This window comes from Ruditapes philippinarum, unplaced genomic scaffold (genome assembly GCF_026571515.1).
Source record: "Ruditapes philippinarum isolate M1 unplaced genomic scaffold, ASM2657151v2 ctg500_1_1_1_1, whole genome shotgun sequence".
Taxonomy (NCBI): Eukaryota; Metazoa; Mollusca; class Bivalvia; order Venerida; family Veneridae; genus Ruditapes; species Ruditapes philippinarum.
This window is the reverse complement of record NW_026867377.1, coordinates 471,436-482,054: the sequence shown is the minus strand read 5'-3', so window position 1 is coordinate 482,054 and position 10,619 is coordinate 471,436. Positions and strand designations below refer to the sequence as shown.

Sequence of the window (10,619 nt, the reverse complement as noted above, 5' to 3'; positions counted from 1 at the left end):
GCCGCAACAACACAACAAACATTTGTAATTAGTTTACATCCAATGATCAAAATAAACGAGAGTAACTAAACTACTGCAATTCACCTACTGTAAATATAGATTTGGCGATTTGCAAAAATCACACTAAATAAGTTTGCCATTGAATGGCAGGACAGTGTTTTACTTCAATTTATGATCATAAATTCATTACATAAATTAGTATAAGAATTAAGCTGTACATTGCTCAATATTTCTGAAATGCAGTCTAAAACAACTTTATATTGCAGCATCATTGCTTTCTCACTGTAAATCGTGCATGTCAAAGTTTGCCATGTTATTTGCTTCTTCCGAATATGCTGCAAAAGACGCTCCATCCATCTCCGGTGCCAATTTGTTCCCCTCCGTCAGGCGATGACGTTCCCCTCCAATGTTTGCATTACATTCTGGACATTTTCCTTGTTCCATAGCCCCACCACATTCACCGATAGCATAAATATGATCTAAAAGATATACATTTGTATAAGAAGCTGTTGAATTACAAATTGCAAACAATTAATGCGGACGTTTGTCGATTTACTTGTTTTCGTAGTTTAATATGCAAATTGAAAGAACTCTTATCCTTATCCATCTATTCATAAAGTTATATCATCAATATCATTGATGATGATTAATAAATTTTAAATTTTCGTTTTAACGCCTATTTCAACACATTTGGTCATCTCAGCGGCCGGTCTTTCTAACAGGTTTTCCTGGAAATCTTACCAGTAATTACCAATTACTCACAAATGACTACCTGCTTATCCAACATGAAATGATTGAATTCTGACTAAAGACCATTAGGATCAATTTTCACGGAAAAGTTTCGCCTAACCACAGGGTCGAACCAGCGATTCTTGGATTATCAATCCGGTGCACCCACTTGTGAGTTTAACGTGCGAACAATACACGTTTGATATTTCATTGAAATATTTTAACATGTCATTTGATTACTTTTTTTGAACTTACTGTTTTGACACTTAAACCAGTGTCCCTTCGATAGTCCCATTGCTCGAACAATTTCCAATCGTTCTTCTTCACTTATTGCAAATTCAGTGAAGTCTTTTAAGTTGTCTAATTCCTGTTTAACTTGGCATGCGTTCTCATCTTCGTATCTTTTAGGCTCTTTCAATATCTTCTCTATCCTTGAAATCTGTTCTGATGCGTCTTCAGATTTTCCGACCACTTTTATTGCATCTTTGATTGTCAATAATCTGACGTAATCATTCCCTCTTCGGAGCTCGTTCTTGTAATCATCAATCTCTTGCTCTGAAAGTATATCCCTTTCTTTCAAAACATGCTCAGGTAGTTTAGAGAAAAACGACCAAATGTCATTTCCTTGCAGTGTCCCTTCTGTTTTCATCAATCTATATTTCATCTTCCAAACTACATCAATAAATGCTTCAAAGAACACATGCTGATTTTGTAACGTAACAGTTTGATTTTCTGTGCATATCGTTCGTTTATACTGTTCTATTCTCGAAAGAATTGTTTTTATACACTGCCATTTCATATAACTTTTTGTTGATTCAAATATTGACTTGCTGTGTTCTATTGCAACGTAGACCTGATCAGATTTAAGCATTTTGCATAAAGAGGCTTCTAGACTGTCAATATTTGATTTGTCTTTAACTACCTGTTTTACTCTTTCAATTTGCCGGAGATTTTCTTTAATAACAGCCCCGTAACGTAAACAGTTGCGTATTGGAGTTTTACACCTGGGACACCCTTTTATTTGAACAGCCTCGGTCTCTTCTTTCATATCCATATATGTATCCATAGCTTTTGATTCAATGTTGTGACCGCAATCCTCCAGATAAACAAATCTAGCATCTGGATCGTCTTCGTCACCAAAAAAAATATCTGTAACATCTTCAAACTTGCATTCTCTGCAAAAGTATTCTGCACATGGTTCACCACAAAGTCCCATGCATGGATGCTTACATAGTAATAATTTATCACACGGTTCATTACATCTTGGTCTATCACAAGGTTCGCAACATAGCTTGCTGCACTGGAAATGTTTGCAATTCCATTCGCATGGCTCTTTACATTGCACACACAACTCACCACAACTGCTTTGGCACAGACTATGTACACATCGATTTTCACATTTTTCTTTACAAGGTGGACAGTTGTTGCAAAAGGCGGAACATTCATGTCCACAAACTAATATTTGTTTACATTTATTTTTGCATGCAGGATGCACTCGTCCTCTTAAGCACTGTCCACATGTTCCCCCGCATAAATGTTCACATTTAAGTAACGCCTGACAAGAAGTAGGGCATTCAATTTCTAAAGTTTTTTGAAAGCACTTGATCGAGACTGTATGGCCACATAGCAATTCGCGTTGTATAGATTCCAGACATGTGCTTGTATGAGGCGCACCACAAACTGCTTTGCATTGATGACCGCATGGTAACGTGACTGTGCATGGCATCTGGCAAACAAATTCTTTTGGATTTAAATAGCATTTTACCTTCTGCTCGTGTCCACACGCTGGTATGATCTTAGCAACAAGGACTTGGCAAGGTCTACACTCTTTAAAACATTCGTCGGGACACTTGTGGATATCACAAATAACTCTTTGGCATGGTTTTCTGCACCGATATAAAACATGATGTGTATCTGAAACATGACAAAATTGTTGACACACGTGCCCACATTGCAGTCTTGCGTCACATCGTTTAGAACATCCACCATTAGGAGCCTTTTGAAAGTCTTTTCCTTCTCTGGCAACTATTGCGTCGCCGGTTGGGTGGTTTTGGCAGTACAATTTCAGTGAATCTCCAAATTTCTTTTGTACTTTCATGTCGTCGATAATTGTTTTCCATAGGCTTGAGTTTGCGGAAAATTGAATAAAATTACCAATGAGATACATACCAATCTTAGCTCTTGATAATGCAACACATATGCGATTATTTGTTTTCAGAAAACCTATCCTGTTTTCTTGATTACTTCGCACAAGTGAAAGAATAACAATATCATTTTCCTCTCCCTGATAATTGTCAACAACTGTTACCCTAACTCCAACAAACTCTTCAAAAGGCATAACGTTACGTATACACATTAACTGGCCTGTATAAGTTGTCAAAACTGTTATTTGTTCCTTTCTGTACTCTTGTAAAAGGAGGTATCGACAAAGGCCGACGACAAATAATGCTTCGTGTAGATTGGAATAACTCTTCATTTCGTTATTGCTATCCTCCAGATGATCGTGATGTATTAAAAAGAGATTGGAAGAGACACCTTTCACGTTTGGATAGTCCTTAACATTGTCATTGTCTACAAGCTCTGGATAAATGTGTCTCATTATTCCTGCAATTTCAGGTCGCATTCTGTGTTGTAGTGTTAAACTATTGAATTTGATTTCATTTGCGATCATTCTTTCAAATAACGATATATTCAAATTATACTGTACGGCCAATCTATGAACAGTTGGATTTGGTCGAAGTTGTTTATGGTCTCCTATCAAAATTAAATGCTGGCAGCTTTTACTTAATGTTGTTATGATATGTGCTTCAAGAACTTCAGCAGCTTCCTCAACAATAATTATTTTTGGCCCTATTTCTCTCAAAACGGATTGATATTTCGCAGCACCAGATGTTGTCATTCCAATAACAGTTGCATTCCTCATTATTTCCATGTCTTCTTTCTGTAAACATTCACGATATTGTTCAGATACTGACTCATATAATAGCCTTTTCCTTTCAATGTTGTTGTAGATGTCCCTACAAATGTCACTTAACCACATCCGATACAATCGCCATCTATCATTTTGACTAAGACGCCATATACTCGAGATACGGTTTGACTCATCGTAGCTCATTATATCTGTAGAGGTTATAAACTCATGTAAGGTACTTTTTAAAAGTATTTTAAAATCATTTTCAGCAGCAAGTCTTCGCCGGTCTGCCTTACTATCCATCATATTTGGATTTATGGTATCTTGAACAAAGTATGCTATCGACAAATCCCTGACCTCCCTAACAAAACCCATCCCTTCATATAAACTTTCCATTCTACCGCATTGCCTTCTTTCTGACAGCTCATCATCCACAGAAACGAACACCTGTTCTGACCGCCATGAACGTCTATTATTCTGTAACTTTCTTCTTACATCAACTTCTAAGGATGTTATTCTAAGCCATTCTACAATCCTCGACGTAGTTTGTCCATATACTTTTCTGCTATATTGGTCAAATGTTAAACTATGATAGAAACGTTTTGCCATTACTCTGAATAGAAAATGTTCATGAATTATTTCATATTGATATAATTCAAGCGATTTGGAAGAACGGGACACATCTTTTGACAGTTCATCAAGATTTGATTTTGTCTGTAAGCGCTCACTCTTGATCTGACCTAGTGGCGTACTACTGTGTGAAAAGCAATGACGAAAATTTCTAAGATTATATCGATGAAGGACATTGCTTTTGCTCCTTCCTCCAACTCGTAAAATATCGCCTTTAAAGAAGGAATGAACACCTTCAAGAAACTGATCCAGGGCATGATTAGTGTAACACACGATTAACATTGGACTGATATTCTCTTGTCCGTCAGGTAATTCCGAAATTTGCCATTGACTTCTATTGTGCAATAGTGCCCGAGTTATTTGAAGGCCTATATAAGTCTTCCCTGTTCCTGGTGGACCTTGAATGAGAGAAAACTCCTTAGTCAAAGCATTCTTTACAGCTTCGTATTGGGATTCGTCAAAATGAAGAGCCTCCTTATCTGGCCAACTATCGTTGTCAAAAATATTCACACACTTTGCATTATTAGATGATGTGCTAAAAACTGGTGAAGGTACCGGCATGTCATAAATTTCTTCATAGTCTTGCGGCATTTTTCTCGTTACGTCAATATCGGGCAATCTTCGTTCCGCAACAATCTTGATTCCTTGCTCCATTAAAGGCCGAAGATCATATGTAGACTCGGTTGTGAGATAGGCGGGTTTGTCCACAATGCTTTCACAATGCACTATATATTTTTCAAATGGTATATCGCCTGCTCTTATTTTCTGGAGACCATTCAGGACATGTTTATAAGATTCAAAATATGCTGGTGTTTCTGCGATCTTAAATACTTTATGCAGCATGTCCATGTTTTTCATGCTACTTTCTAAGTGGATAGTAAACAGTCCCTGATTTATATCTGATTCATCTCGTCCAACAACTGAAGCTAGTGAAAAGGTTTCGAAATCATCATCAGTTAAACACACCAAGGAACCATAAATTAATCGCTTACTGACAGACCAATTTATTTTTCGGAGGCCTTTTGTCATTTTTAGCTTCATTTTTATGCAAAATCCATGTTCTGTAACAACTGGTGAGTGGACACTAGCATTGTAAATCTTTAAATCACCTCCAGTTTTTTGGTCTCTTGGTCTAGTAGTATCTTTGTTTGTTACTTTTGTTTTAAGGTAATCAGATATTCCTTCGCGGAGAGGCCCTACAAAGTCTTCCCGTAAAAGTCGGAACTGGACATCTAAATAATGGTCTAAGTCATCATATTTTCCTTCTTTTTTGTTAGCCCTAAGAAATGGTTTCACGCATCCTTTAATTTCGTTTGAACCTGGTGTTATTTGAATTTCCCTAAAATTTTCTGGTGGTTGGAATTTTACTGTAGTCAAAGATGATTTTAAAGATTGTTCTACTTCTTTTTTTCGTTCTGTTATGAAAGCAAACTTTTTATCTATGTCTTCATGAAGAACATATTCATCTACATCCTTTAAACAGTTAATAATTTGTCCAATAACTTTATACACTCTCGAAAAAACAGTAACTGACGATGGATTCCTTGACATCTGTGATACAATTATTTGGAGTACAGCTTTTAAAACTTTTTCGTGTTTGACAGCGTTCTCTTTATCTTGAATGTCGTCTTGCATGTCAAAGAGGAACAAAGCTAAAGTGTCAAAGAACTTATTTTCTTTCAAAGTTTCAAAAAGGAGGATCATTGCATGTGGGGATGTATCACAAGTAAAGGCGTTTTCAAGGATGTCTAAAAACTGTTCAAGGAAATGATTATTTTCCTTTGTCTTTTCAATGAATTCTTTCAAAGCAATTTCTGATTTCGTTAAGTCATTAAGAACTGATTTCGAATCTTTATCTGTAAACATTTGAAATGTTAATGGTTTCGACAACTTTGACCTTGCAACACGTTTCATCTTTAATTCTTTTTCCTGTGGGATTCCAAAATTAGTTTTCGTTTTCATTTTTGGAAGTTGCCTAATGGTCTCAGATTGTACTTCACTTGAATTGCTACTGTTACGAACACGAACAGTTTCTATGTCTGACACAGCTGTTCTTAATATGGTGTCTTTATTTGAAAAATGTGGTAAATCATGTTCAGTTTGAATATCACCAAGACTGTGTTTTGGGTTTCCACGCCTTTCACGTTGATCAGAGGGCTTTAGTTTCTGCCAGCGAGTATTCCATGAACGACCGTTGCTTGTATTCGTATATGTCCGGTATGAACTGCTTCTCAAACATTCAGCTCTAGAATTGACTGATAATTCAACTGAGGACAGTGGTTCTGGCTGAACTTTGTGTTCCTGCAAAGAATTTCCAAATGACTCTTTATGTGTTTGTTTTTCATCTTGTATTCCACTCAAAGTTGCGGTATCCGAAGAAGGCGAGCTTTTTCCTTCGCAAGCTTTCATTCCTAAATTTCTTTTTTCGTGAAGAGACAATTGTACTCTTTGCTGTTTAATTACATATGGCGCGACACAGTCATTTTTATCATCCAACGATTCCTCAGGATTAGAAATCATCTCTGCTTGTTCTATTTGGTCTGCTGCTACATTATCAATATCATTTTTGCTTGCATCCCCTTTGTTTGAGATACTTGTTGACATGCTTGATAAATCGGACCATAGTATAGTTATATCTCTATAACTTAATTTAGTTTTACTAGCATTTTATTCATCCCAGATAGATGTATCATTATTCATACGTGTTGAGTTTAACCTGAAAACAAAACAATCAAGAAATGCCTGTGTCTCGTCATTTTTTTGCGGCTAATAAAGGTTTATATCAGCAGAAGGTTTTTTCTTTTTCTAACAAAAATTACAAGCTTTGCATTGACCCTATTCGACCAGTATCGACCATGCTTTTGTGAAATTTACTTTTTCGTTAATTATTTACGCAACACGTATGCCTCATAAAAACAAAACCTTAGTCAAGTAACAAAGACGTCTAAGCTCTTATGTTAACTTGTTAAGATAAGGATTGTAACCTATGCCCTTGACCTACTGACCTCTAAATATTAAACATCATCTATCTGTCTTGGCCAATTTACTTTCAATCAAAGTTTGTAGCAACACCTTATCGAACATGCGCTTTGGTCAAACTCATCTGATTGATCACCTTGACCTTGTTATTGAACGAACAAGTCTTATTTTGTTTTGGTTACCTTATCCTTTAACTTGCCGACATTAAAATACACTTTTCATGACTAACACCTCAAAGAAAACTAAAGACCACTTAAGCGTTCCTTTTAAACTGGTCGGACTAGTTTCGAGTGGTCAATATTGATCTTGATCTTTAACCAAATGACCAAAAGATTAAAAAATGATATTTACTTCTTAAAAACTACGACTCGTTTGATGCAATCACTATATATTGAACGGACAAACAGATACATTAACCTTTAACCAACTGACATAAAAATATCTACAGGAGCCATCTACTGACCATGTCCAATTTTTTAAGGCTCACCTGTGCTGGTTCCAGGTGAGCTTTTAGGCCCGCTGAATGTCCGTCGTCTGTCGCCCACCAACATTTTATTTCGTTAACATCCCAGTGGTCACACTTTTGTCTCAATGTCAGCAAAATTGGTCAGGATGTTTGTCCAAGTAATTGCTCGGACGAGTTAGTACATAGGTCATCTCGGAGGAAAAGCTGGGTAACATAAACCAAAAGTAGGAAAAATTTGTTAACACTTTGGTAGCTACTGTTTCGGTCCTATTATTCCAAACGGTTATCTAAATGATTTCTAGCTAACGTGCGAATATTGTCACCTGTGGTAAAAAAAAACTAGGTCATACAACACAAATCTGGAAAAAATTCTCAAGAAGCTACTGCTTCGGTCCAAATATCCTGGCAATTGGCCGAATGATTTCTAGCTCAGGTTTGAATATCGGTTATCTTGCTTAAAAAAAGGTTACACAGCACACAAATGGAAAAAAAAACAGTGTAAACAATCTATAGAAAATATTGTCTGTCCATATATCCTGCAAATTTGTCAGAAAGGTTGTTTTTACGATTGCAAGCTCAAGTTTAATTACGAGTTGTCTGGGGTGAAAAATTAGGTTACATGGCCCAAAAATGGTAAAACATTGTTAAAATTCTTCAGGTAACATTTTCAGTCCAAATTTCCTGAATATTGGTTAGAAAGGTTATTAAGATGATTTCTAGCTCAGGTTTGAATACGAGTCATCTTGGGTTAAAAAGCAATATCACCATTGCCTCATCTCATGCCAGCAATAAAGCATGAAGGGATATCAATAGACTCCCTAGATACATAAATAAATTATAAATAGAAGATTTTTAAATAACAGTTTGAAAACGAACAATTATTTTTCTCTTTAAAGATCACTGGATTTCCATTGACCATTTTTGACATAAAATAATATATATCAGTTCATTGCATTACCAGTGGCTAAGTTAGAACTCATATTGTCTATTGACCGTAAGTGTTGTAAGCCTTAAACGGTCATATACGTGTAGACTGTACTAGAATTTCATACAAGCTTATCTCACAACACTACAAAATTTCAAACAAGAGGGCCATGACGGCCTTGAAATCGCTCACCTGTTTATAGACCCCTGGGCCAAGGTCAATTTTAAACAAGGGGCTTTTATTTGAACAAACTTGGTAGACACCCATAAGAAGAAGTTTCATGATAAATATCTAAGCTCTGGTTCTTTTTGGGTTTTTATAAGAAGATATACATATAGGGAAAAAACAATACCCCACCCCAATTTTGACCCCAGGGCTTTATTTGAACAAACTTGGTAGACACTCGCTAGACGATGTTTCATGCTTAGTATCTAAACTTTAGCTCTTTAGGCTTTTTATAAGAAGATTTTTTAAGTTTTAACTATAGACATATAAGGAAAATCAATGACCCCTGCGGTGGGGCTAATTTTAACCCAAGGGCTTTTATTTGAACAAACTTGGCAGACACCCATTAGAAGATGTATCACGCTTTATATCTAAGCTCTAGCTATTTGGGTTTTTAAAGGAATATTTTTTAAGTTTTTACTATGTACAAATAAGAAAAATTAATGACCCCCGGGGCGGGGCAATTTTGACCCCAGGGCATTTATTTGAACAAACTTGGTATAGATGATGTTTCATGCCAAATATTTAAGCTCTAGCTCTTTCGGTTTTATAAAAGAAGATATTTTAAGTTTTTCCTTTCGGTTGCCATGGCAACCAGAGTTCTGCTTGGAATTAAGTTCTTTGAACAATTTTAAAGTTGACTACAAAAGGAACATTTCTGTGAAGTTTGGTTGAAATTGACTTAGCGGTTCATGAGGAGATGTCGTTTAAAGTAAAAGTTTACGGACGGACGACGCACGGACACCGGACGAAAAGCGATCACAAAAGCTCACCATGTCACTTTGTGACAGGTGAGCTAAAAAGGTGTCCATTCCCCTTCTATTATCTTTACTTACCCCTCTTCTTAACAATATTTCAATCAATTATTTTTTTATTTATTTCTGCAAATAGGAAGTGGTAAATAGATTAGTTATTTAATCATTGAATCGTAATTGAAACTAGGTACTCATTTCGGATACACTACTATCGATGTCGAAGCTGGTCATAACGATATTAAAAAAGAATGAAATTTGAATCGAAATCCTAAAAAGAGAAAAATGAACAAATATTTAAGTGCGTAGCTCCTGAAGACCTCAATTATTGTGATTATTGTAGATTGTATCATAACATGTGTACAAAGACTACCATGTAAATATTTTTTGAAAGATACATTCTTTGTACATGGCACGATTTATTAAACAACATTTCTGACTTTTTTATTATTGCTGTTACTCGTACATGATTAATTAACCGTTCGCTTAATTTTCGCATTATCACCTCAATGTTTTAACCGATTCCAACCACTATCAAATGCATTAAAAATTAAATTATTTTTGAAATATAAAACATTTTAACTGTGTAAATGATACGCACTTTGTCTGAAATTTTAAGTATAGACCCGCTAGATGCAATTTAAAATAACTTACAGCATTTTTGCATTCGTATTCCCAGATTTATATGATCAAGTGACAGTTCAACAATCCGATATCGAATGACTTGTTTATGAAGCATTTCAAGGTTTTGTACCGATCAACGGAAATACGCAATAGGAGGCTCGTATCGCATATTTAGATGACAGTATATCGTTAATGCGTTGTTGATCATTCAGTAGAAGTGTGATAAAAAAAATAACTCCCAAGTAAAATATGAAAGCTGAAAAGTTCGTTCTTATGCTTACTCAAAGACGATATGATTTGACAAAGGCTGTTTTATGGAAAAGTTTGGTAGAGTTAATTGATGCAATTCATTAAAAAAACAACTTCAAAGTGTGAATG

The 10,619-nt window shown here is 35.7% G+C and overlaps 1 protein-coding gene across 1 annotated transcript; it reads right to left on the bottom strand.

Annotated features, from left to right (window-relative positions):
- Positions 1 to 264: 264 nt before the first annotated feature.
- LOC132735872 (NFX1-type zinc finger-containing protein 1-like) lies at positions 265 to 10,328 on the bottom strand. The gene is made up of 3 exons (XM_060722890.1): positions 10,272 to 10,328; positions 985 to 6,986; positions 265 to 479 (listed from the first exon to the last, which is right to left on the bottom strand). Exons 2-3 carry the CDS (start codon positions 6,872 to 6,874, stop codon positions 280 to 282), a joined length of 6,090 nt encoding a protein of 2,029 aa, XP_060578873.1. The 5' UTR covers positions 6,875 to 6,986; positions 10,272 to 10,328; the 3' UTR covers positions 265 to 279.
- Between the last annotated feature and the right edge of the window lie 291 nt (positions 10,329 to 10,619).

What these genes read in the sequence shown, in the direction of transcription:
- LOC132735872 (XM_060722890.1), bottom strand. Translation starts at nt 6,874, where the DNA reads ATGTCAACAAGTATCTCAAACAAAGGGGATGCAAGCAAAAATGATATT. An exon ending in CTGGTTTAAGTGTCAAAACA is followed by an intron (nt 480 to 984) that starts GTAAGTTCAAAA and finishes TATATCTTTTAG; the next exon opens with ATCATATTTATGCTATCGGT.